General features: G+C 48.7%; 2 protein-coding genes across 4 annotated transcripts in view; one reads left to right on the forward strand and one right to left on the reverse strand.

The window, feature by feature from the left end:
* Nucleotides 1-4,263, forward strand: part of TSPAN18 (tetraspanin 18) — a 121,464-nt gene extending 117,201 nt beyond the window's left edge. For both annotated transcript variants that reach the window (XM_050975431.1, XM_009102139.4), the window contains exon 10: nucleotides 665-4,263. In XM_050975431.1, coding sequence (XP_050831388.1) covers nucleotides 665-712 — 48 coding nt within the window. In that variant the 3' untranslated portion in view covers nucleotides 713-4,263. The remainder of the gene's footprint in view (nucleotides 1-664) is intronic.
* On the reverse strand, nucleotides 4,261-27,975 carry TP53I11 (tumor protein p53 inducible protein 11). 2 transcript variants are annotated; one of them, XM_050975433.1, is made up of 7 exons: nucleotides 27,867-27,975; nucleotides 11,318-11,690; nucleotides 10,739-10,797; nucleotides 10,120-10,168; nucleotides 9,601-9,697; nucleotides 8,939-9,040; nucleotides 4,261-8,022 (listed from the first exon to the last, which is right to left on the reverse strand). In XM_050975433.1, the coding sequence occupies exons 2-7, from the start codon at nucleotides 11,444-11,446 to the stop codon at nucleotides 7,889-7,891; spliced, it is 570 nt and encodes a 189-aa protein (XP_050831390.1). In that variant the 5' UTR covers nucleotides 11,447-11,690; nucleotides 27,867-27,975; the 3' UTR covers nucleotides 4,261-7,888. The 2 variants fall into 2 exon arrangements, with proteins under 2 accessions (XP_050831390.1, XP_050831389.1); XM_050975432.1 differs by having other exon boundaries at nucleotides 11,318-11,687; nucleotides 27,867-27,969.

Here is a 27,975-nt window from a genome sequence, read left to right on the forward strand (position 1 = left end):
AGGGCCCTGGGCAGTCACTGCTCCTACTGTCACAGTGCCCTGGCCAACTGACTAATCTGTCACTTGGTTAATGTGTTCAAACCCTGCCTGTGATTTCAAACCTGTTTAGAGACTGAAAAGATGGGCTCCAGAGCACTTTCATTGTCCTGCATTAGCAGCCACTTCTTTGATGATGTCTCTGAGAAACAGACAACCACCAGACATGGTTTTAGTGCAGAAATTACGTCCCTGTGGCATTGCAGGGAAAGGCTGAGTATTTAAAAGCCCCCCCATCTTTGCAAAGGAGAGAGATCTGGGCAGAGGTGCAGCAGCCTCCCACAAAGGCTGTGCTGTGCCCACACCAGGCAGTAGCAGTGATCTGCAGAGCAGGGATGGTGGATCCTATGCCCCTGTGACACCAAAGGCAGTTTGGGAATGAAGCCAGGCTGCTGCTGTAGCCACTAACAGTTTGGGGGGAGAGGGAGGGGCAGAGGAAATGGTTCTGCCACAGCCTCCCGTGGGTTGTAAGGGTCCCCCTCTCTGCATCACTGACTGCTGGGTAGGAGGAAGCAATGGGGGTGGTTCCAGGGCCAGGGAGGGCTTTGCCGATCTTCTGTAAGATGCAGCTGACATTCATGGTTCTCTGTTTTGTTTCCACCCTCTTTTTCCCCCCTCCTCTTTCCAGCTGTTTGCCATGATCTTTGCTATGTGTCTCTTTCGAGGGATCCAGTAAGAAGTGGCCCATGAACCACAATGTTCCCCACGTGCTCAGAAGAAAGAAGGAAAATCCGAAGAAACAAAACCTGAAAACACCCCAAAAAACTTTATTTTTTTTAACAAAATGGGACAGGGAGAAAAAATAAAAAGAAAAAAAGAGGGTTGTAATATATGAATGACCAAAAGGATTGTACTTCAGGGGCTGGAACTTTGAGGTGATGTGCACTACACTGTACACCGGACCCTTGCCCAGAGCCACCCGCAGCAACCGTGGAGCAGGAGCCCAGAGCTGCCGATTGCACTAGAGACGGATGGAGCTGGTGAGGGTGAGGGAGGATGAGCACAGCTGCCTCTCACACCAGGCTGAGCCTACCATTCACCACTTCATCGTGCTTTAGACAACAAAGGACTCGAGAACAGACATGCAGGGGCTGCATAAGGCAACAGGTTGGCCTTGACTGACTAGGTGGGTTTCAAACAAGCAGTGGTGGCTTATCTGAGCAGGTGTAGTCAACGTTTGCGTGATTCTGGCTTTAATTTCCAGCCACAGGATGAAAACACTCATTCTTCAGTGGAAGCTTTGCCCCTGTCATGTGAAACTTGTCAGAGATGTCAAGGTCTTCAGTGAGGCTGGCTTTTCTCTGGAACTCCAAGCAGGGGCAGCGTGATCTAACTTAGCAATGGGACTCAGCTAAGGCTGGCTGAGGGTCAAGAGTTTGGTGCCTACCTTTCTGGTTTTACTACGATTTATTGTTAACTGTTGTGAAAGAGACCAAATGGTTCCCTCTGTGTTCCCATCTCCTGGGGAAAAGAATGGCTCTGGTCAAGCATCATTGATACTGCTGCCCTCCTGAGAAGAGAGGATACACTGTTTAAAGCTTGTCAGCCTTTGCCTTTCCTCTGACACTTGCAAAAAAAAAAAAAAAAAAAAAGGTTTGTGGTGCTCTGTTAGCATAAATATTTGCAGTGGTTCCTTCATGCTTTTCCAGCCTTAAGGGGAGGTCCAGACATGGTGCTGGATTGAAGAGGTTGAAGTTTATCAACCACTCCCATGCTGTTTTCCTGGACCAGTCTGGTGGAATCATTTCTGGTCAGAATTTCCCCTGAGATTCTCCCATGGGCTCATGATGAAAGTAATCAAGTCAGAATTGTTTTAGTTGATAGTATTTCCTCCCTTGAGATAGTTTGGTATTTAACTAACATGTCACCTGCTCAATCATTTGGAAGTCAACCTGAGAAAGATGGCTGGGACTGGACCTTGGTCAGAGATTAAACTGGAGCTACTGAGACCCCAGGCAGGATCCAAGAACACCCTGTGTGCAGCCACACTGCTCCAGCTGCTGCTATGGTCATGGATATTGACTTGGACAGGTGACTAGTTTCTCATCTGGAATCACCAATCCCTTTTGCCTTAATTGTTCACCTGGTCACTTACTCCCTGACCCCAAACTCATTTTACCTGGGGAATGACAGAAGGGGATGTGGTTTCTTCTTTAAATTAGATCTTTTTATGGATTTTATAGGCTCAGATTATGGGAGCACTTTTATATAGAGTTGAGCCAGCTCCTCTGAAAGCTGTAATCTCTGGCAAGGAAGGAGCAGAGCATTAAACTTTGTGCCCAGGTTTTGCAGCAGCAGCAGCACGTTCATCCTCTGGCTGCTGCCTTACACCCCTGGGGCTGTGTCCCTTGAGCCCTCCCAGTGGCACTGCACAGACTACAGGCAAGGAAGGAAAGCAACAGAAAGCCTGGGCCACAAGAGAAAAAGATTATGGCTAAGTATCTAGGCTGGGGAATCAGGATACTAGGGAACAGGAAGGAGGCATTAGGAGCTTTTCCAAGCTTCATTTGAGAACAATTTATTCAATGGCAAGAAAGGGCTGGGCAGGTAGAGCTGCAGCCCCCACACACTGCAGTCAGCATATTCCAGCAACAAAATATGTTGCCAGGGCTGCTAGGCAGCATCAGATGTTGCATTAAACCTTCTGGAAATCCATTCAGAACTATTTCCCTCTGGACCTCCTTGTAATGAGGCATTTTAACATTAATCTCTGGTCTGTTGTTTAATAAAGAAAAACAGTTTTGTTAGCCAAAACCCAACAGTATTTGTACTGGACAGCAGGTGCTGCACTTAAGATAAGAAAAATCTGTTCCATCTACCAGTCTTGTAGGGTATGGGCTGAGCAGAAAGCAAGCTTTTCTGTTCTCCTTCTGCCTCAGGAGCTGGTGTCAGTGACTGTTCTGGGACAGCAATTCCCAGGGAAGGAACAAAACTGTCAGCAGAGTTGGTAATTTGGCTGGAGGTGATCGAAAGAAGCAGAACTGCCTCCCCCAGTCTCCACTTTCTTCCTTTCCCCTCAGTTTATTATGCAGAGTTCTCAGGTCAGAGCCTGGCTGGCAAATATCCTCATTTGTGCATGGTGGGTGGCTGAAGGGGGAAAAAAAGCCTTAAAGCCTTTTTCTGCCACCAGTGGCATGGGGGGAAAAAAACCTGTTAGAGCTGGGGGAACCAGACCAAAGCAGCCAGAGCACAAAGTACTAAACATACATGCCTGAAGTATGATCTCAGCCAACTTGTTTCTCTATGGCTTTCCTCATTCTGTACTCATTGCTTTGTCTGTTTTTAGCTCTCTTGCTTTCCCTCTCTCCCTAATGGTAGTCCCCTGTATCTTCAAAAGGATCTCTTCTTCATCTGTTATTCTGGGCTGTGCACAGCTGTTGCTCCTCTTCTACCTTTTCTAATCCCCCACTGCTCTTTGCTGTGTGAAGACTTCAAATCCTCTCTGCAGGCTGGCTCACGTGCCACTGGGAACACAGCTCAAAAGGCCAGGCAGCAACTCCAAACAAGAACTGGAGATAGCTGTAAAGATATGTGCAAGTCTGAGAGGATCTGTAGCAGTTGGTAACATGCAGAAGGAATTTCCTTGGGGGAATTTAATGAAGAAGCAAGCCCAGAAAGCAGACTCCCACTGTATGGCAAAGCATGTAAATTTGTTGGTTTTGTCCCTTGGTTTTGTGGCTGTCCCCTCTGTGGTACAGTAGTTTTCAGAACTGTAGGCAGGAGAAGCAGTTGTATTTTTGTATTTGTTTTTAACAGCTCTGGTGAGTATTTTGGGGTTAGGGGCTCAAGCTGAAGTCACTGCTGGCTGGAGAACTCTAGGCAGGCTGGAGAGCAGAAGGAGCTGCCGTCTCCTTCACTATAGCACTGTGACCATGGCCCAAGCACCTTGGAGGGAGTAGTAGAGGCCAGCCTGGGCCAGCCCCCAGCCCATCTCAGCATCCCTGCCTCCTGGTTGCTATTTAATGCTCCAATGACTGTCACAAATGCCTGGGAAAAGGGCTGCGTGTGAAATAATGTTGGAAATCTATTTTAAAAAAAATGTAAATGTTCTTTTTATTAGATAGTGGAGCTAATTTATCCTGTATTCCCTACTGTAATGCTTTTTTATATTGAAAGGAAATTTTTTTTTGGTAATATAAACCAGAACACAAGCCTGAAGCACTCTCTGCACGGTTTTTGTGTGCATTTCTTAAAAAAACCCCAAAAAATAAAAGAAAGATAATGTGACAGTGAAGTGAAACAGCTTTAATTTTCACTATTTGCTTGGTGTTAAGTACAGTCACTTTCTTACCAGAGGAGAAATAAACTCAGGTACAGCAGCTAAAATGAGGTATAAATTGAAGTGTCCCATTCTCCCCTGCACCACCACCCCCCACCCACACCCTCCCAAGTAAAAATCCTTGACCAGAAAAGAGGCCAGCTTAGGACAGACAGAGCCTCTCCTATGTCACCAGCTCCAGTTTCCCAGATATTGGTTAGATGCAAATAAGATGATGTAGGGAGTTATGTGAACAATGAGTTTTCTTCACCCTCCAAAGTGAGGGCTCTGTGAATGCAATGGTTTGGGTCCATCCCTGGCAGAGAAAGGGGGTCAGCTTTAAGTCCTGGCCTGTGCCTGCTTGGAGCACAATTCTCTGGGGAACAGACCCCCAGTCCTGCACAGCATTGTACAAATGCAGGAAGTTCACTGCAGTCTCCCTTGGGAGATGACATCGGTCCAAAGCTCTCTCACAATGTAACAGATAAGGAAGCTGAGGCCTGTGGAGATGGAGTTTTTTTGTCAGCAGATCAGTAGCCGAGCCTGAAGTGACACCTCAGGCTTTTTGATCCCAAATTATGTTCTGAACTGCCACCTGCAGCTGTGATGTCAGCACTTTCATCCTTGGGAACACAGTTCTGCACGAAGGTTTGGCATCCTCCTCCCTTTCTCCCCACCCAGAACAGAGTGAAGACAACCAGGTGCAGCTGGTTTCTGGCAGTGCTGCAGCTGCTCTCCCAGGGCTCCATCCTCAAGCCACCCTGAGCAACTCCCTCCTAGGCCTCACCTGCTACGCACTCACCTCCTCCAGTGGGCCTGGCAATGTTTCTTCTGCAGCACCTTGCTGCTGAGAAGGGACATGCCAGGAACCACAGCTTAGCTGTAGAGGAGGTGTAGAGCTCTGTATTTTCTACATGGTCCACTTACAGCAAGATGGAGAAAGAAGCATCAAAATAATCCAACTTCATGTCTCCACTTTCAGGACTAGGTACCAAGTAGAAGGAAATCTTTTAAGTGACCACTCCCCCAGGCTTTGCTCTATTTTGGGGCAGAAAAAGCCATTGACCAGCAAACCTAGAAGTGGCTGTTTCAAGTTTTGCAGAAGCAGCTGCTAATCAGGAAACCAGAGAAATCTAATCTTACCTTATTTAAAGCTACCCTGGAGAGCTGTAACTGCTTCCCCTGCCCTCCTACCTGATCTAACCATCAAGAAGTCTTTGGAGTACTGCTCTCACATAGTGCAGTAACTCATTTCTCTCACCTATGGGATGATATTTTAAGGTACATTAATCAGACCCAAGTCATAACTAAGTTCATGGGACCTATGGCAAACACAAATGGGAGGCAGCATGAAGAAGACCCCCCCCTTTCCTTCTTTTGTAAGATTGCTTTTGCTGTGGTAGGCTTTACTTGTCTGTCCTAGAAATATAATTTCCCACCCCCCCAAAAACCATCAATCTGTGTATACATTCATGTGACACCCCAAAACACAAAGAATCAAGCTTCACGTACCTATACCCACAACTACAGCCAAAGTGCCACACTGAGGCCATTGCAGCTGCCCATGCAGGTGATGCACAGGGGGAGAGCAACAGCCACAGCATGCCATGCTCCAGCTCCTGCACGCTGCACCACTTGGTTTAATTTCTGATCCTCTCCAGCCTGCATTTGAGGCAACTACCTGCCTCACAGGAAAAGGTTTGCCTCTTACACCCCAATTCTTCCATATGAACAGGAACACTCCTCTTAATTAAAAGTTTTAGTTGCTCAATATCATTTTTGGACATGCTGAAAGCAGCTTGACAAGCATGTACTGTTGTGAGGCTCCAGAATTTAGCCTGCTGTTGGATATTGCCTCTCCATTTGATTTACTTATTAAGCAAAAAACTAAGTTACAGTTGTGATGTTTCCTGATTTAACAATTTCCAATATTCTTATGTGACAGACATTTTGCATGGCCAGTAAGTACAATGCACACAGTGTCCCAAGCTTTTGCAGCTGCTTCTAAAAATGCCAAAAGCACTAACACGAAATACAATAACTACCCATTACCTTCTTCTAACTCTACTAAGATATTAAACAGCAATAGCTGTAGATCCCAGTCTTACCAGTGGCTGGAGGACTGTTGTTCACACAAGCAGTCCTGTTTGTGTAGAAATCTTTCTACTGGGATTTTGGAACATCAGCTATATTCCAGGGCATGCTTTGATCCAGTCAACAGTAGTGCATGAGTAACAAGTCCATATCCTGTACACAGACCTTCTGGCTTTAGTCCCATGGAGAATAAAAAAACGCTGCCTCAAGCTGTGGACAGGGATAATCCACAAGGAAAGCACTAGGAAGCAGGGTAGGCAGTGCTGTTAAGCCCAGGAGATGTTGGAGAAATTGGCTAGTGAGTACTAAAGCACATTCAGTCTGTCCTTGCCATCGTACGCTCCGCTCCTTGCTGTTTTTCATCCCAGTTAAATATTAAATATCTTAATGCTAACAACTTTGGTCCTCTCTTCTCAAGGTCAGAAGAGATGTGATGTAGATATTAGCTGAGTTGGAACACCATCTCCCACAGCCAGAGCCCACATCTAGAGGCTATTCACTGACCCAAGCATCTGTGCAGATGCTCTTACTGTTACAGACCTCTGCTCTTACCAGTGCTACCACAACAGCACTCCAGGTCCTGCTCAACTAAAGCATCAGATAAAGCTACTGAACACCCACCACTGCTACTACCATCAGTAAAGCTTCAAGTGTAGGAAGTGTTCTGGAGTGAAGGGGACAGGACCCCAGCCTAGAAACTTCATGAAACACCCCAAACAAGGGGATGTCTTTGTGCTCAATGGGCTATTTCCAATAGCTTCCTCCACTTCTCACATCTTGTAATTCAAGTTGCTCCACTGTTCCCAGTGCTGTCCCTGCAGAGGGAACAACGAGGGTTCTCCCTCTTCTTTTGCTTTATCTCCTGCCAAGCCCTGCGCAGCATCTGGTGCAAAACTATGAACTACACAAAAATGCATCTCTGGCAGAGAGGAAAGAAGACCTACTTGCAAAGCACTGAACTTGACCCCATCCAGCTCCTGGCTACCTGGACAGTCAGTACTTGCTAAAAGGGGAAAGGGCTGTAAACCAGGGGAGGTGCAAGGCTTACCAAGTAGGGTAGCCGGATCCTTTGTAGGTTGTCTTACTGCCCTGTCTCCTCAGGGATTTGGTTTCAATATGCTGGCCTTATTTTGTGCTTTGTTCCAGTGGGTTCAGAGCCTGTGATCCCATCAGCCAGTTCCCCCTAGAAAACTGGCTTTTTTCCCTGAGCCTGCCAGGCCCACACACTTCCCTGAGCCTTCCTCCCCACTGTTCCTCACCTCCTGCAGAGGGGTTTTGGGGGGGTCCCACCGATGTTGCTCCCCCCATTTCACCTGGCAACACCACCAGCACTGGGTTACACACTGATTCATGCCGGTAAAGAAAGAAACTACTTTAGAACCAAAAGGGACTAACAAAAAAAAAAAAAAAAAAAAAAAAAAAAAAAAAAAAAATTATAATGCAAAATTACCGACACAAACTCCCCCCTCCCACCTTTCCCATAACAAAAAAGCCCAGGAATTAGACTTTCTTGGGACGACGTCCAACTTGGTAATAATAGTAAATGCTGATGAGGATGAAGAGGGCTCGGCTGACCAGGAGGAGCACGGCACCTGTGGCTATCCGGCTACTCTCAGCAAGGGAGACAGTGGTAACTGGAGGAGAAAAAGAGACAAGGCAGAGGTTGGTGATGCAAAACTAAAAGGAGACAAATAGCACAACGCTGCTTTCTGCTGCCCTCTAATGCAGAGCTTTGGCAGGAACTGCTGAGCCTTGTGAGCGCAGGAACTTTCAGCACAGGCTTGTTCACGTGCACAGTGAACCCATGGCAGAGGCTCTTCACTAGCTTCTTTTCACAGCCTTGAAGCTTGCCATGGACCCCAGAGCTCTCCCTTACAGAAACCCTGCTTTCAAGGCAGCCCCACATTTGGGCAGCCTAAAACAGTCACTCAAGCAGATGTGAGTTCCATTATGCTCAGGTGCTAATCTGGGAGTCACATCTTCCTGAGTTTGCTTTGTGGCTTGAACAGTGCTGATAAACATTCCTCAACTTTAGGAGCATCTACAAAATATGCCCAGTCCACACACATTGCCTTTATTGAACACCTCTCTTTTGTGGCCACCAACACATAGCTCATATCTAAAGCAGCTACACACTGAGCTACCAAGACACACATAGAAGAACGCCCCCCCCCCCCCATTGTTAAATATAGATAAGCTCCCTAGAAACAAGCTAAATGCTTTGCTCTGTTTGGGTAACACTAAACATCCCCCTTTTTAGGGTAGGTTGCTAAAATCTTTTCTTGCTAGGCCCTGCATCTCGGCAGCCTGCTCCAGCAATGACCTGTGCTGGCTACGAAGCCCAGGGCATTTGCAGGGAGAAAAATTAATGAATTGCCAGAGCACGATGTTCAAGGAGCAGCTCAGGGCAGAGGCTATTTCATGAGGGAGAACAAAGACAAGCAGCTGGCAGGGAAGATGCTCCACCACTGCCCTGGCCACCCCGCTTCCCACCATGCACAGTCTTCTCACCCTCCTCCTCCTCGTCCCGGCCGGCCCGCGGGCACTCACCCAGGAACTGCACGGCGAAGTAGCAGGCCTCGGCCAGCAGGCTCCAGCGGATGATGGCCTTCTCGGCGGTGTACAGGGCGTTCCACATGATGAGCGCGATGCCTGCGGGCACAGCGGGACGCGCTGCCCGAGGGCCAGGACGGCGGCCAGGCCGCGCTTCCCGCCCGCCCCGCGCGGTGCCGCTGCAGGACGCGGCTCGGGCCCCTTTCCCTTCCCACACCGTATCTCCCAGCTCCCTTGTCCCTCTCCAAGCCTCCTTGTCCTTCCCTCCCCTCCTCCTGGCCCCTTCCCGGGATGCCGCCGCCTTTCCATCTCCCCTGCCGCTCCCACGGAGTCCCAGCCGCGGCCCAGCGCCCTCCCCGGGCCCCCATGCAGGCTCCCTTTGCTGGGGCACATGGGGTGATTCCCCAGGGATTCGGAGCGTGCACAGCCCTTCTTACCCTACCTACAGAACTCCTGAATCCCTGCTAGGAAAAAGCAGCAGTAGCCAAGCTTTTCAAAAAACCCCCTCAGCAATTTCTTTGCTAACAGCAGATGTTCTGCTCTTCAGCTGCAGCAGGCATCTGTCTGGGCACGGACTTTGTCCGCTGCTGCCTTTTTGGCCACCTGTCCCCTTACTCTGCGGGGCAGCAGCATCCCCAGTACAGTGGTACAACACTCACTGAGGAGGGCTCCTCCATAGAGCCGGATGGGAGTCTTGCTGCTCACCGAGTCCTCCTCAAAGATGGCATCGAAGAGCTGGTCAGGGAAAGCGAGGGCCTGGCAGAGGCGAGAGAGAGACTCAGCAACCTGAGCTGGCCACCAAAACATGTCCTCTTGGGCAGCAGCGCTCCAGCATCAGGCCCTTGTGGGACTGGAGCCGCTGGCCAGGAAACTGGCAATTAAGGAGGCACAGAAATATCACCATATCAACTATCGGCCGCATGGCTGCTTTTTGTGACCAAGGCTGCCATTCCTTGGTTTATGGGCCCTGCTAATGAAAACAGACTTGCAATGGGAACAAACTGCCAAGGACACTGTTGGCAAAGCCCATTACTGAGACACAGTGAGGGCAAAGGCCTTGCAGTAGGAGCTGCTGGAGGAAGGGGAGGAAGAGAAATGCCAGGGACCGAAGGGCCATGCTGGGGCACCTCTTTAGCAGTCAGGAGCTGGTTCTTGCCAGGACAACATCCCTCACTCACCATGACAGCGACCCCGGAAAACATGACGGCGGAAACAAGCTGCCAGACCCTGCATGAGAAGGAAGACAGAGGATCCAGCATGAGCTTGGAGGTGACCCCAGCATAATTCTCAAAGCATTTCTGGCTGCTTGCTCATTTAGCAGCCTTCATCCTTCCCCCATGCACAAGCAAGACACCCAGCAACCTCTCGTGGAAGGACTCAGCTTTTCATATCCCACTAGCTTCAGCCTCAACATGCAGACCAGCCTTGCTGGTGAAACACAGCCAGACTCCCCCTCACCCAAGCAAAGGAGAGAAGTGACCCTGCCAAGAGGATGGTGCAGAGCAGGGTCCCCACAGGACACACCACTCTGTCACACAGTGGAACAGGAGCTCCTCCAGCCCCACACAGCCCTTGTAGCTCTCTGCACATGCAATGAGACAAGAACTTGAGGGCCTCAGGCTCATTAATGGGGGGAAGAATGCAGAGCTGGTCTGCTTCCACAACTTGCAAGAAGCCCCTGCAGGGAGCAGTGATGCTGGCACAGCAGCAGAGTTGGTGTCAGAAACCAGAGCTGGCAGGGATGCTGTGGCCAAGGGGCCTCAGATGACCACGCTCCAAGGGGATCCAGTACCTTACCTGAGTCCCAGTGGCTCCCGGACTGCAAATTTGATTTCATTTCCCAGTACTTGGCTAATCTGAAATTCAAATGAAAGGCACAAACTAAGCAGATCCTTCCCCAGTCTTTAGGCAGTACTCAGCACCCCAAAACCACATGTCTAAACTCATGTGGGAGTTTATCTCAGAGGGCTGGAAAGAGGAAGAGAAAAAAGGATTCAGCTGTGACTCACTGGTCCCAACACCTGCCTTGATTTCCATGAGGAACCCTCTACTGCTCCTTACTGGGATCAGCCACCTGCAGCATGCAGCTGGAGAAGGGTCAACACTAATGGAAGAGGAGATCTCACTCCTCACAGACATCACCTGCATGTCCCATCCTGATGGAGCACAGGCTCCTGCAGAGCCCTCAGGGTGTCACAGTATCTATCCTGCTGTCATGTGCACATTGCCCAAAGCTGTTCATGTTCATGTGAACATGCTCACAATGCCTGGCGGAAACTACCCCAAACCACATGGATGGGCAAACCAGGGTTTGCCCAGCAGAAGGTCCTTTTCCCACCATTCCTGCACATGGGCTTCCCTCTCTGCTGCCCTCACCTTAGAGCGATGGACCTCGCCATCGTCATCCTCCCCGCCGACGCCCAGGATCTTGCGTGTCTTCAGCCTGCTCACCAGGTCGGTCTGGCTGTGCTTCTTCATCAGCGGCGGGGGCTGCTTCGCCGCCATGGTGCTGGCCCTGCCCCACCGAGCCCTTGGCTGCCAGGTGGCACAAGGAGGCTGCAGGAAGCGGCTCTGCTGTCACATGAAATTTCACGACGTTTGGGAAAAATAAAACAACCACCGCCACAAGGTCTTCCTGTTAGGCCGGCAGAAGGCTCCTCATCCTCACAGGGCAGGGAGCCCTGGCAACAAGGCTGGCCCCAGTTACAGGTGGCTCATCTCAGAATGATCCTTCCATCTCCGGGATCTGCTATGGGAGGGGAAAGAAAAAACTCAGAGCAGAGTGGCTTTAGCATGGACATTTAGTTAGAAATGCTTTTGACCTACAAACCACAATCTTGTCTATCCCAGCAGGAGGCAATGCCCAATAGCACCTCTTTACTGTTTTTCAGATTAGGGGAATTAAGTGCGTCTCAGACTAGGGGAATTAAAATCATTAAGTAATGCTAGGCCTGTTTTCTTTTCCCATGCAATACATCACATTCTTCAGCTGCCATTTCAGGTCAAACCCCTAATAAGCATCTGTTATTTATTTGTGTGTCCCCCCCCTCACATGCTGCAGCCCCCAGCCGCTGTGCTGAGCAAAAAGAAGCCAGAGGCATGATTTTCCCTGAAGACACTCACTTTGCTTTCTGGGAAATGATGGGAATTAGAAACTACAAATACTATCTGCGATAAGTAAATACAGACAGTGATTATTGAAAAAGATAACTTCTGCCTTGGACTGCGTATAAAGCTACGGGTATTGAGTCCCATGAAATCACTCTGTCTCATCCCACAAATATAAAACACTTGAAACCCTCAGTTCAGAAAGCATTTTCTTCCAATTTGTCTTCATTTTATCTTGGCTCAACTGAACACAAACACTTTTTTCCATTTGCCACTTGAACCTTCCAGAGACCCAAAGAAATTCCCCTGAGGCACCAAACACAGCTAATCCAGCCCAAGCAAGTGTAGGGCTCATGCCCCAGCTGAGCCTTCCCAGAGTTGCCCCAGGAGGAGACAATTTATGCTGATGTCTAAATATTTCACAAGTCTTTGGAGAGTAATAAAATGAGGTACAATTATTTTGGCACTGTGCATGCAAATGTTGTGCCAGTGCCTTGCAAGGGATTTCCCTCTCAAAGGAAAACCCTTCCCTGTGGTGGTTCAGACAAGAACAGCCAGTCCTGTCTGCAAGTGCCCAACGTCACTCTTTCTTTAAGGCAAAGTTAAGAGGTCTTTCTGGGATAGTTCAAAAGGTGAGCCCCAAGACCGAGGGTTTAATAAGATCCTTTCAGCAGACCAGGCAAAATGCTTTCAGTGAGTGAGTTGAGCTACCCAGTGCTTTGGAGGTACTTCTTTTGGGTTGTAGCAGGGCTTGTTTGGTCGTGGGTTTTTGCTCTTATTCCACTGAATAACTAAGCCTGGGTTCCTGGAAAAGCAGCACGAAGCCAGACGCAGCAGTCAGGATCTAGAAATATTTCAGAACTGGATCAGTGGAAAACACTGCCACAGGAGGAAGGTAGAAGCTGTATACTCAGGCCTACCTTTGAGCACAAGGCAGGAAGCTCAAATGGTAGCTGACAGTAGAAAAGTTTGAAAGATTTATCGTGTCTAGGGTTTGCCAACCAAAACTGTCACAATAAATTGTGTGTACTCAAATCTAGATAATCTGCACACAAAATCCAGGCCAAAGCCAGAGTGATGTGTCTAAAAGAAAAGCTCAACCTCTTTAACTAGCTACAGTTTTTGCAATTTTTTTCTGCTCCTGGCTGACCCAGACTCACAAGCTTGGATGCTGAGTGGTTTCCCATCAGAAGTGCTGAAACCAGAGAAGACATGTTGCTGTGGTATTTCTAGCCCAGCATTTTCTGATCAAAACCATCCATTCCAATCGTGAAGCAACAGTCCTGTCTCTCGCTCTGAGGCCATCCCACATCTCTGAAGTTAGGGGAAAGGTCTGGCAGAGGGCCTGAGCAGGAGCATCCTACTGGCTCTCCTCAGGGATAAGAGACCTGAGGCTTGCTGGTCTTGACAGGACTTGGGGTGCTGAGTGTGCTGGCCATGCCATCCTGGCACTTCTGGATCTTTCCTGGTTTCTTGCTAGGGAAACATGATAGCCACACCTCCTGCTCTGGCCTCATGGTCAGACATGCCAGAGATGGCATGTCTGAAGAAGAAGAAGATGGGAAGGGGGGTAAAAAAAAAAGAAAGGAAGGAAGAAAGAAAAAAAAAAAAAGAAGGAAGAAAAAAAGAAAAATGAAGGAAGAAAAGTAATAGCGAATTTCTCCTGAGAACAAGAAGCAAAGGTGGGACTCCATGACTCACCAGTGAAGACTGCACTGAATAGCTTTGTGGTTACAGAGGCAGTTTAGCAACTGGCTCAAGGCCAAAAGATCAAAATTTGCCTTCATCATTTGTCTCGCCAGTTGTTTTCAGGGCAGGAGTTGGTGGAAATTTATCCACATCATCATTAACACTGCTCTCCCATTAAGAGTTTCCACTAATTCGTGGTAAGCCGCTGGCCAAGAGCCGGGACAACACAGGCCAGACACAAATGCCAATAAAACAATCTGGTGTGTAAAGCCACGCTCCTACAGCACAGCTAAGGCACGGCCCTGCAGCCAGTCCCACATCTCATTACCCCCCTTGTCCAGAGACAGAGCCAGCCTAACGGATGCTGAATATTAATGGCTAACGAGCTAATGAATGCAATTAGTGCTAATTCAGTGACATTCAGATAGAAGATGCTGAGGATTTGAAATCATTATACTTACATTAATGTATCCTGACACACTGACAATTTAGAGGATCATTTCTATTAGCTTGTGAGTTTGCAAAGAGAAACCTCCACCTCCTCTTTCTCCTGTGAGTCTCCTTCTTAATCCTTTTTCCAAGCATCTCAGGGACTGTGCAGATCAACCACCATAAAGAGGCAATTTCAACTCCCTGCCACGGTTCTGTGTGATGGGGAGTGCCTGTGTGCAGCTGAAAGAGGGGTTTTTTCCTCCTAGATCCCTTTCCTTTGCAGGCTCCTTTCAGTGTCAGCTCCCTTGCTCAGCTGTTCAGCATACTGCATTCAATTTTGATAGCTACTGCTTAGTGGTGCAAAAAAACCCCACTGGTGCCACACCAACGATAGCTCAATCTCTCCCACCTCCACAGCTCTTCCCCCAACGTCTCCGCTTCCCTCCCAGCGTCTGGAGAGGCGAGCTCCGCAGCGTGGGAGAGAGGAGACTCAACTGCACACGCCACGGCGCTGCAGCAGCCAGAGCTGCGCACCCACCGCGCAGTGCAGCACCAGACCCTGCTCCGGCAGCGCCTGGAGCTGACTGCCTACAGCTCCCCCGAGCCAGAGCCTAACTGCTCGTGGGTGGAGGCTGCCTGCCTGGGAGGACATGGCTCCCCAGGGATGCTGCCTACTGCTAAGCTGGATGGCACTGTTGTCCACAGTGCAGCCTTTTACCTCACAAAGCAGTGGCGCTTGAATTAAAGAGGTGGCACTACAGAACCTCTCGCTCCAAGGGCTTGATGGCACTCCCAATCTGCAAGCAGAGGAAGAGAGCATGAAACTGGAGCCAAGCTGGGACAATGAAATGTTTATATATTGAAGTTGGACACAGTTTGTTCAGCTCTATCACATTCAGGCCAGGGAGAGGATTCTTGCTCTCCTGTTTTAGATTTCTCAAGTCAGTATGTCCAAGACAACTCAACATCTTGAGCCCGCTTTGATTTGTTAGGCCTAAGAACTATCCAAGAAGGTGCAGCAGATGTCTGCACTGGATGTGGATGTCAAACCTAACAGGTCACTTTCCATGCCTAAGCATCTTTCTACAGAGCACAGGCTGAGAACCAATATTAAGTATGAAAGAGAAGCAGTGTTCCTTTCCAACACTGGACTTCTCTGGGAGCAACCTGGCAGAGCCCAGGGGAGTTCTCCAGCACTGCAGCAGCATAAGGAAGTGTACATATGAGAGTGTCATTCACCATGGCCGCTGTGCTGTACCTGGCCCTCATAGATGGGCTGATGCCCACAGCATTTCTCTTGCAAGGGCCTGGCAGCTGTAATGGATTTGTCCAGCTCTTCTGATGTTCCTCTAGGCTGTGACAGTTCTGTCTCTTTGCTGCTGAGGACAGTCCCGGGTCCACAGCAGCTGCTCTGGACACCATACCTCATCAGCCACAGAGCTGTCAAGAAAGCCTGGGCTCAAACACATGCTCACATAAAGAGGAGAGGCAGTGGAAACACAGGTGGATTAAGGACAGGACCCAAACACATACCAAATACCTTGTCCTTGCAAACATTACACTAATCCCAAGGGACCCAAGACTCCCTTTTTCCCACCACACATGAAGGCTCAGTCTGCTCACTTTTGTATGCTTAAAATCTGTTCATAAACAACCTCAGACACTTCAAAAATCCTGAAGCATGAAGTAAATTCCCTGTGTCTAACCCAAAAACACACCTGAGAGTCACAAAACATCTTTGTGCATCCTTTCTAAATGGCCTAGCAAGAGTTTCCCCTGGAAGCCCATGGTGCAGCAGAACTCCTCATGTCCCATGGAACTACCAAAAATAGCTATTTTTATCCTGCAACTGCACATCCCAAACCCATGGTGACCAAACCAGCTCCCTGCCTAGATTTCTATCAAGCATGGAGATTTAGACTATTAGAACCTCTCTACCACCAGCCAGCTAGGAATTAAACTTGATCAAGCCAAAAATAACCTGATGCTCAGGCAGTAAAAACAATTAGCACTCAGCCACCACAGCGGTAGAATACGGCAGCTGCTCCCGCTCTGTCTGGCACAGTCTGTACCCCTAAGCAACAGGGAGACTTCAGATTTCTCACCTGTAACAAGACAGGTGCACAGGACTCTGTTCCCACATAAACACCAGCCCTTTCAGCACAGAAGGCTCTTTGCAATACCAGCAGGAAGTATGTCTTGACAGAAGCTCATCCCCAGCCCTGCCACAGCCCCTTAAACAACTCTAAAAGGCACAGGGAGCTGCTTCCTTAAGCAACTCTAAAAGGCACCGGGAGACTGTGTCATTCCTAGGGAATACCTACAAACCTAGGCAGTAGATTCCCTGCCCCTAAATGATGAAAATGCAAAGCAAGATCCTTAGGTCAAAGGACATCTTCACTTGTGCCTCCAGATCATCTCATAAATCATCTGCAATGCACCAAGAGCCTCAGGCACATCTAAAGCTCACCCCTGGGCTGAGCACATCTCATGGCCAGACACCATTGGATGGGCTCTCCAAAGCTGTTTGTGAGAGGTGCAGAGCTGCCTGGGACCACAGAGACTCCACTCTTAAGGCAGTAGCACCCAGTGTCTGCAGCAGCTCTGGCAACCTCAAACATAATGGATATAATGCAGGGGACAATGAGTCCTCTGCAGCCTCCTGGGGAGGAAGGAGTTAAATTGTGTCACTTAGTCAACACTTCATGCAAAAAAGGACATCCAAAGTCTGCTTAGCCTTTTCCATTCATCCTCTCCTCTGTCTGCTTCAGGGCTGCTTTAACCCAAGCATGCTCAGCCCCTGCACCCTCCTGTACACTGTCCCTCTGCAGCCCGTAGGTGCAGCAGCTCCTGCTCCCAAGCTCCCTGTGGCTGTACAAACATCCTGCCCCAAGCCCAATCACTATTGGCTACAACCCACAGCATCTGGGAGGTACAGCCCATCTCCGGAATTTTATTGCCTATAGGTTTCAAATTTCCTTTTGCAGAGACCACAGGAAAGTTTCTGTCTGTGTTGCAGGATGTGTTATACAGCAATCAAAACCTGTAAAGTGCTCAGTTCCCCCAGAGCAGGATAAAAAAGCTCTGTTGCTCTACTGGGTTCTCAGATGGGAGCTATAATTAAACACAGCAACCTCTCTCCTGCTGGCCTGCCAACCACCACCTGCAGCAACTCGCTGACCCCTCTGTGCAAGCCTGGGCAGCACCTCAGGGGAGAAATGCTTGTCTGCCTCTGGCAGCAGCTGGCAGGGCAGCCTGTGACATGCTGCACGTGCTCGGGCCCCCCACAGGTGCCCAGCTGGACACATGGCCCCACCATGGCCCCTCTGTATGGGCTCAGGGGGCTGCTGCCACAGGGGACAAACAGACTTCACCCTTCAGCTACCACACACGTGCACTCACACCCCACATGCAAGCCTGGCCACGCCACCCTGCTTCTCAAGCGGCCCATCCCTGGCCTCTGAGGTGAGTTTTGGCTGACAATACAAAGGATGCAAGGTACAAGCACATCGGTGTACAACAGCTGCTTCAGCAACTCTCATCTGCACATTAAATTCCCCCCCTGCATCATCCTCCTCTCTGCCACCGAGGCTCTCAGCCCAGCCAGCCACAGCAATCCATCACCTCAGAGCTGCCCTTGCTCTCCCCAAAGGCTCTGGCTGCCACCTCCCCACCCAGCCCCTTGCTGTCTCAACAGATGGCCACAACCAAGCAGTTAAGTTTCCCAGGAAGCTGGGAGGATGGAGAGAGAGACAGGGAAGTAGGACACATTACGATTGGGTAGATTGTTTTTCTTTAAAGGCATTAAAAGAGGAGAATTCCTCTTTGATTCCCAGCTGCCTTAGACAGGTGTTTGTGAGAGACAGCCCCAGAAGCTTAAGAGGCCATCTGTCCTGCAATCTCTACAGGGAAACATTAGAAGGAAAAATAAAACCCATATGCACACACACAGAAACACACAAAAAAACCCAACCCACCCAAGTAAATCAACCCTTGCTACTGAAAAAGAGCAGCTTAAAAAGCTAGGAAAGCCCTTCAACCAAACATGGTAATACAAGTCAGTTTTACAGAAACTATGATGCTTTTCATCTCCTCTACCTCGCACCTGAGGCATAACAGAGGCTCCAAGGAACTCTATGGAAAGACCCTGGGAGAAGCAGGGAGGAGTCCATACACGTGGTGCTTATCCACAACACCGCTGGACACTGAACCTTCACAGTAACACAGGGCTTCTTGGCACCTCTTTTCCTGACAACCTCAAACCTCCCCAAATTTTCTTTCTCCTGTGCCTCCAAGCACCTGACAAGAGACTTTCATAAATGCTCCAGGAAGCCAATGTTCTTTATTCTCCACAATTCCCTGCACCTCTGCCCTTTTCCAGAACACAAAATAAAATTTTTAAGAAACTACAATTTGGGACATGAAGCCCCTGAGCCACATACAGGCACAACATTGATCTGCACACTGTCACTGAAATAGTGATTTCAAAGCCATTTTCGATGGATTCCTTCCCCAAAGACAATAATCTTCACCTCCAGCAACATTAGTTCTCTATCTGCAGTCCTGGAACTTACTCAGCACAATGCAACCACTCTCAACATGTCTACAACCATGAAATGGAAGATGAAATGAGTCTGTTCCACTCCAGAACTGGAAAAGCAGATTCCCAACCAGTTTTGTGGACCAATTTGCAACCCAGCCTGAGAACAACTCCTGCAGGACATCCCAGCAGCATCAGATTATTTTACTCCATTTGTGTAGAAAACAAAGTGTTTCTCATCTCCATAGTCTGTCATGATATGACCAGATGTGCAGTCTAGGCAAACACAATAGGGAGGAAAAAGGGCAGATGAATAAATTTGCATTAATCAGGAAGATTGCCTTTTGGTCTAGCCAGGATACTTCCTGAGTCCCAGGCACATAAGCACTCATAGGACTCACACCTCTCATTGTACAAGCAATAAAGTTTCCTTCCATGACACAGAAGTTCTGTAGGTCAGGCCTGATATGAAATGGCCCAAGCAACTATCAGTCAACAGCTGAGTTGTTAACAACCCTGTTATAGAGCATTTCCCATATACATGGTACATACACATCCTGGATAAAATAATAAAAGTTTATTATTTATATAAATGCATTTAATTTATAAACAATGACATATATTATTAAAGCAAATATAAATGTGCATATAAATACATATAAATATATACATTTGTACATGAACATATGTATATAAATATATTATATATATATATATATATATATATATATATATATATATATATATATATATATACAGACACACAAATAAGACACATGGTTTCATTTGTGTGGACTTATTTTGGGTCCCACTGCACCATCTCTTGACTGGTTAGTAAAGAAAATTCAGACTACCAGACCACCCATGTATGTTGGCATTCACCTGTATTTTGGTTTCTAGGGTTAGAGGAGCAGCTTGCCCCAGACTCCTTCCTGGGAGATGTCATTTAGAGTCTCAGCTCCTGCTTCTAGGTCAACCATTTACTGCCCTAAAGACTGATACCACCTGTGGCCTCTCAGCCCTGGACTACCACCTACATACTACTTGGACCCATCACGGCAGCTTGGGAACACCTTCTCACATCCGCCCTAGATAATTTGCCAACATTTCCTGTTCATTCACACACAATTAGAACTCTGGGTTTATCGCTCCCTCATGGCTCTTTAGACATTAAATAAAACCAGACATGCAGACAGGCTCAGGGAGTTGCTTAGCAAAAACATGACGGAGAAGGCCTCCCAACAAAACACATACTTCAACTACTTGGTAGCCTATCCCAACTTGGCAAAAATCCCCCTCTGACACCTTAGCAGTTTCTATAGCAACAGGTTACTGCTAAAAATGTTAGATGCAAAATTCCTCATGTTGGGCAAACAGGAGCTAGGAGGACAGATTTAGAAGAGAAAACTTCTAAATAGCTGCTGCCAGAGCCTGCACAAGCTCTGCTAATTCACAAGTTGGTGGTGAAACAACTTGAAAGAAACTTCTAGCAACTCACTAGAGGGGGAACACGTGGTGCACAGGGACATTTCAGTGGAGCACTGTTCCACAGCATCCCTCAGAACAAGGAGGAGCCACAAGTATCCCCCTCTCCTGCAATGAGGCACTTGAAAGTGAAACCAGCTGTTTTTAGGAACAGAACTACAGCAAAGCATGCAGAGTAGGAAACCTGAAAGCCAAACTATTAGATTATAGGTTTGGCAGTACTGCTGCTCCTTCCATAAAATCAGGACTGGGTCATTAAACCTCGGAGAGCTTAGTTTTCCCAGATGCATATGAAAAGTAAATCTACCACAGATCATACAGCTCATGTGCAGCAGGTGAGGCATCTTACAAACAACAGCCCAGCCACTGTACCCCACCAGTGCCAGGTCATGACACCTCAGTCTGCTCTGTGGACTCCTGTGCAGCACTTGGTTCATTACACACAACATGTCAGAGGCAGAAATGCCCTTCCTGGCCTAACAACAAGCTTAGCATGAAATTGATTTTTTCTGTCTTCATTCACTGCTGGTGGGAGAAAGCACTGTGGAAAGCTTGGGGTAAACCTCATATGGATACTGCCTTCGCACACACCAGAAACTCTCAGAAGATTCTCATGGTCACATTAAACCCAGATGCAGAAAATCAAAGCAGCCACAGCTCAGCAGAGAGCTGCATAGGGAAGGAAGGTGGAAGGAAGCCCACCACACTAACAACAAGTGACTTTATTTGCCAGTGTGGTTCTCAAGTCAGAGGCTTGAAGAACCCACAGGCTTTCCCCAAGAACACAGCACCCACCCCTCTGGAACTCACCCACCCGACTTTGCTTTTATGTGCTGCTGAGTCAGGGGAAAACTGCATGCAGCCATGTATGTGAATGTGCACGTGTTTGTTTATGCATGAGCTGTCAAGCCCCCAATTATGCACAGATCAACAAGGCTCTTTGAATTCCCTGACTGTGAAGTGTGTGACATTTAATCTGAGCCTTCCTTTTGGATTTCATATCGCACATTATCAACAATGGCTATTCAGCACACAAGTACCCTTTAGAAAGCTTTCATCAGAAAAAAGAACTCATATAAAGGAGATTGAAAGAGACAATGTCTCTGATGCATGACAGGTTCTCCACCTTTCGCAAAAGACTAGCGTATGTGTACTGTGAAGAGCACACACAGCGTCAATCTGCCCCCAACCCAGAGTAAAAGCCCTTCATGGGTGGAGAGAATGAAGTTTGGAAGCATCAGCTATAACCTGAATCTGTACATCTCCTCACCTCCCTCTTTTAGGCTCCCTTGGAAATAGGCAGGGTGAGCCAACCCCCAGATGTGTCCATTCTAGGACAAGATGCATCATCCCCTGCAATGGTTCACCTCTTTCCATATACCACAGGAGGAGCCTGGATGCTGAGCAAGACTAGGCTTTTGATTGCTTTTATATGGATGGACAAGATCAAGATCCTTGCAGAGAGCTTTTCACTACCTGAGCCTAGGCAAACCCTGTATGACTTTTGCCCATCTTACAGCATGGAGCCACACTTTGGGATTATGAAAAAACAGGACAACAACATGCAAGGAAAGGGTATGGAGATGCTATGTCCTATAGTCACAGTCATGAAGGATCCACATCAGCCTAAGGAGCTAAAGCAAGATTCCTCTTTTCATAGCAGAGAGGAGGCAAAGGGGTAAACACCAGTATGTGGCAGGCACAGCCTGGGTGACAAGGGATATCTTGAGAACTGAGAGGTCCCGCAGAAGTTCTCTCTCCATCTTGCCTAGCACATGCAAGAAAAGTTTTGGGGAAAAAATGTTAAAGGTAATACTGACTAGTTCTTCTCCCTGCTTTTGTTTGATTCCTCTACCCAGGGACAAGGAGGCAACAGAGAGATTCAGGCAGCCAAATGAGTGCTGGCAAATCAAGGTCTCAAGTAACCATGGAAAACACAGCATTGCCAGGTGTCCCATCTCTACTATCAAAAGTTGTTTAAGGACCTTCCCTTCTTTTTCAGTTTTAAGTCTCAGACACTTGGGTACAACAAGTTCCAGTAATATCAGGATCATCCATCAGGACTCTGTGTGTCTGTGTACACACACACGGTGCTTTGCTACTGTGCTTGTGTATATATACGCCTGTCTACAAACATACACAGCCTCCTGCTTAGAAGAGCTCATGACATAGAAGTGTCAGGTTTTAGTCAACACCTTCCCTTGTAGTGTCATTTCCATGCAGCCTGGGCTCTGGGGGTTTCAGATTGCCCTCTTCTCCCCCATGTCCTTTGACTAATGACAGGCACTTGGTTTGCATGGTGATGTGATGTAGGGAATAAATTGGCTGGAGGGGATAGGCTCAATTGCTTTATTATTCCTCCATCCATCAACCCTCAAGGCATCCTGCTTGTCCAGAGATTTAACCAGTGCATGTTGTCACAGTTCATGGAAGGGATTGGAAGAAATGGGTTTTTGCCAGCAGACAAGGCAAGAACACCCCAAGGAAAAAATGGTTGCACTGGGCAGAGCAGTTGGGCAGCAGGGTGGAAGGATGCACCATAGGTGCCTGCTGTTCAGAAGCACACTAGATCTCTGGTTAGCACTTACAGAGACTCCACCAGCAATGATGATATTAAAGTCAGCCAAATTTTACTCTCACTTTACCATGAAAACAACCTGGGAAAACAGAGACAGATGGTCTAAATTCTTTGGTCAAGTGCAACCTTTGACTCCTGGTAGATTTCTGCTTCCTGTGGAGTAATGTTTGGATGCTCTTTATTGCTATTGAGCAGCTTCTACAGAAACTTTTCTTCCTAGGCCACAAAGAAAATGTTGGGGAAAAGCCAATACCACCCAGCTCCCCTGCATTCAGTATTGTGGTTTTTGAATTTCCCTCTCCCCTCTACAAGGAGGCAGGTCATGTTTTTATCTACTTGGAATACAAACATCTACCGTGAATGGCATGCCAGGCAGCTAAAATTAAATGTCCAACAGAAAGACTAGAGGGACTTAAAACCATGGACCTTTAAGATATTTTGTTTCTTCAGAAAACAGCCTGCTTCTGGAGCTCTGGCTAAGACTGGCAATACAGCCCTCCATTTCCACAACACAGTCCTTCCTGAGGACTCCATAAAACATGGCAGAGTGTCTGCACCCGGGCTGTGCTCCAGCATTGCCCACACATTTCTCACAGCTTTGCAGCTACACAGCATGGGGCATTAGTGAGGCTGCTGCCTGGCTGGGTGCATGCCACACTCAGCAAGGCAGGGCCAGACAGCCAGGAAGGCTGAACTAAAGGCATCTTCTTGGAAGCACAGCTATCCTTGGGAAACTGCCTCCTCTTTGTCACATCTATCTCCATCTACAGCAGCCCTAGCTGGAAGCCCAGAAAGAAACTGCAGCACCCAACAAGGGCTGGGATTATTTTAAAGCTCAGCAGTGGAATTCCTGGAACAACATCTGTTGGCTGAAAGAGCTTCTCAAGTCTTTATATGACCACAAGCATCTGACCCCAGAGGTTTGTGTTTCACTCATAAGGTGGCACCACTACAAAAAGTGCTTCTGCTGCCATCATGGGTTACTGAATGAACAGGCACTCAGACAAAAACTCCATCTGAGTCACCCATGGAGTTTCCTGAAGACTTGTGGGTTTTCTCTGCAGGTCTCTTTTTTGGCTGCTAACACAAACTGTTGACTTTCTCAACCCAGGCAGGATACAGCTAAAAACAAGAGGGTTGCAAGCCTTTGTGTGCTGCTCTGCCTGCACCTGCCCCTCTGGGCCACGCAAAGTGCTGCCGCCTTATTTTAGTACCAAAAGGAGGGATTCCTCTCTGGTTTGCAGCAGCAGGCAGCTGCAAAGGGGACTGCACACTAATCTCCCTCTAAAATGCAGAACCCCTTCAAACAAATAATTAGGTGGCCAGTGTTATCTGACACTCCCCTGTGCGCATCTCCCGCTGCACCAACTTATCCTATAATACCACTCCTCAGGAGACGAGACTACCGAACCATGGATTTATTCTTAACTGCTTTTCTCCCCATGCTCTCCTCTGTGCCTTTGACTTAAATTATGTTAATCCAAATCCCTAGCAAAACCATCTAGGAAACTCTGCATCAATAGAGCCAGCTACCAGTCCCTACACTTAGGCTTCTGATTTTGGCCCCTTAGGTTCAGAAAGTGAGCACATGGTTCCTGACCACCAACATCAGCAGAAGCTGCTCAACCTTCAGCACTAGATCCAACTACAATGGTTTTGATAATTTCCCTGTTTTGGTGATGGATCTCTCCTCCCTAAAATAACAGCAGCAGTCAGTATAAATCTGGAGCGGAGCTTTCTAACAGACACTGGTCCTTGATTTTGCCCTGTAAGGTAAGCTGGGTAAGGGTCCAACCAAAGTCTGGTATAAATGAGTCAGGTACAGCCAAGGCAAGAGCTTCCCCATCAAAACCAGAGTGCAAATATGTTCAATAAGTTCTTACTTTGCATACAAAGGGATAGAAAGACATTTACACATTTAGATAAGGGGAGCATTTACCCACTGCTCAGAATGAGGATGAGAGACATGCACATTGTGAAATCCAGAAGGAAAGTTTGCTACTGGGGTTTCACCACAGCCCTGGGAGGCAGAGCTGTGGGGCCAGCACTGTGTAGTGGGCCTTCCACTAAAACCCTGTGCATATCCAAGCCTCTTCTTCTTCATCTGTCATCTGGGGTCAGCCACACTAACCAGCACCACAGATGGGCACTGAAACACATGGAGAGGCACTAAGCCTTGCAGATGACACAGCCTCACAAATGGGAGAAGGCCAAGAAAGCCAGAGAGTCATTTATCATTTGTAAACTATCAATAGTGTCTTTGTTTACAGCTGGATTTCTTTTTTAACATCTTTTAGCATCTTGAACAAGAACTTTTCAAACATTGAGTGAACTCATGCTAGCCTGCGATCTCCAGGACAGCACCAAACCCATATTTTCCAAGGGAAGGCGGAAAGCAATGCAAACAGGGAGCACCTGGTCACCTCTTAAGTGTTATTTTTCCTGCTCTGGACAAAATCCAAACGTATTTTGTGGCCAGCATTGAGTCTTTTCCTCCCAAGACTTATTTTCACATTCCTACATCAAAAATACAAAACCCAGAAGATCTACATTCTATAAATAATGTCCCAAAAGTGCCAAGGTCGCCCAGCCGTTCCCTCTGGCACCAGGCCAGAAGTCAAACACAAACAAACTCAACATCTTTCTGGTTCACGTGTGCTTTTATCCTGTGCCAAGGGAAAGCTTGTAGCCAAAAACATAGCACTAAAAAGACAGACACCCCCACCTCATGCACAGCTCCACCCAGGTCAACATGCAGCCTCCTGGGCAGCCCGGTGGGAAAGCAGCCAATCCCGCCTGCGTCAGAGGGAGATACACTTTGTGTTCTGATGGCATTAGCAGTTTTCACTAGAAATTTGGGGGCTTACTGGGTGAGGACCAAGCACACACACTGCACAGAACATTTCATGATCCAAACAGCTCAAAGTGATATTTGTAACCAGCCTGTGGTACCATCCCTCCCAGCCCCTACTATTCAACATGGTGACCTTCAGAGAGCTGCAGGACAAGTGAACACCAGCTGCAGATGTACTCCTGGCATTTTGCACGCTTCAGCACTCAATGCTCAATGAGAACAATAGGAAAACATTTCCCTTTGGATCGCACCCCAGCTTCCAAGCAGCTCCAAATGGACTGAAAACCTCAGGGGAGGGCATGTCTGTGATTTGTTCTCCAAGAGATCAATGGCCACCCCGAGCCTCACCTTGTTGTGCATCTCTGGAGATGCTCTTGTGTTCATATATCAACAACAAAACCTCACTACAGGCCCACAAGCAGAAAGGACAAACTTCTCTTGAGAGAGGTGAGCAGAACTTCTCTGAGAGGTGAGCAGAACTCACCTTCTCAGCCTCCTGGCTGGGACAACCACCTACCCAGGGAAAAATCTCCCTTCACCTTGCTCCGCTATGCAGTTGAAGAACAAGAACACACACATACTAAAGCAACCAAGTCCCCCCCTTTCTCAGCTGCCATCAGTATCCAGCCCCTCACTGCTGAGGGCACCAGGACACCACAGGTTCATGGTGTCCCTCTCATTCTGCTGTGCACTCATCAGGTGCATATTTATGCAACCTAGCTGAGAGAAGGCTAGGGCTAGTTGAGGTGCTTTCGTGCTGAGTCTTAAGACCTTGTTTATTTTGGGGTTTTGCCAAAACCTTTCTTAGGAAACTTCCTCCCTGGGCAGACTCCTCTGCTTGAACTGTAACTACTATTTATTTGTTTAAAAATCACTTTCCTCATCCACAGGCCCTGAATGCCATTATTCAGCAGACTGCTCTACTGCAGAGTTACTGAACAAGTTATTTATGCCAAGTCCAGAATAGCCAGTGCTCTTGCATACTCTATAGTTTCTCATGGCTCAGCTGTGCTAGTGGTACCCTAATGTCAACAAGGCTTTGATTGCTGCTGGCATTTGTAACTCCCAGTTTTTGCAGACCGAGGAGATTAAATGGTACCCATTTAATTATTAGCAGCCCTGATTGTCAGGCAGCTGTAAGAGGGCAAGGTTTCTTGTTCAGGTAAGAAAAAGACTCACTGAACTCCAACTCCAAGCAGCACTGAGACAGGGCAAGGAGCAGGTGCTGAATAAGGCACTGCTTCTTGCTCAGCCTAGTTTACTCAGTCGGAGCTGAACTCAACAGAGAAGCCTAATAGCTGCTGCTCTAGACAAAGCAATGCACCTGCCCAGATGGGACAGCCAGACCCTGTAAGAGGCACTGCAAACCGCTCAGCACACAGGGATGTGCAAGCTCTGGCGTGGTTGTAGAGCCCGCTGAGAGCTGGCTTTCCTCACCTTTCCCCTGTGATGGCCGGGGGTCTGTCCCGGCTCCCTCCCGCATCGTGGCTCCTGTCCCCTGCCCCTCTCCCTCCATCCCCCCCAAGCACCTCGCCGTCCACCACGGCCAAGCCCTCTTTGCGGCCAGGGCTCCCCAGCACACCCACGGGACTGCATCCCACGGGGAGCACAGCTGTGCTAGCTTCCCTCTTCCCAACCCGACGCAACGCTCAGCCACAGAGGCTGACCCCCTAGCCTGTGCAGCGGCCAGGACTCAGCCTCCCCTTTCAGGCACCTGAAATACTCATCTGGGGACCGTGGTCCTCCTGTGACGCTTCCCGAATAGGCGGAAAAGAACGGAGCACTTCCAGGAAAGAAGCGACATCGGACCCCTGCCTTTGAGTCGAGTAACAGCCAGAAGAAAGCCCTCGCCACAAAGCCAAGGGACCGCCTGCGCATCACCTCGCAAGGCGACACGGCTGCTGTCCCTCCAACGCTCGGAGCAACCTGCCACCCTCCCAGCAGGATACAACGCTCCACCACCTCCTCCTCCACCCATCCTACCCGGACCGGGCACGGTCCCATGGCAGCCATGCGCAGCCAGCACAAGGGCTGATCCTTCTCCTTAAGCCCCTGTCCGTCCGTCCGTCGGTCCATCCAACGCGGCCCCCGTCCGCGCTGACTGCGAGGGGACAGCGGGGGCCGGCTGCCAGCACCGGGCTCCCGCGGGGCGCAGCGGCGGCGTCCGCGCTGCCGTTCCCCGGGACCCCGAGGGGTGGCGGGGAAAGTCCGAGGCGCGGGGGACGCGCACAGCACTCACCGCCCTAGCGCAGGTCCCGGCGGCGGGGGACAGTCCCGAGGGCTCGGCTCGGCTGCCCCATGGGCAGAGCGGTCCGGGGGCGGCAGCGGCGCCGCGCAGCCCGCAGGCG

Source organism: Serinus canaria, chromosome 5 (assembly GCF_022539315.1).
Source record: "Serinus canaria isolate serCan28SL12 chromosome 5, serCan2020, whole genome shotgun sequence".
Classification (NCBI taxonomy): domain Eukaryota; kingdom Metazoa; phylum Chordata; class Aves; order Passeriformes; family Fringillidae; genus Serinus; species Serinus canaria.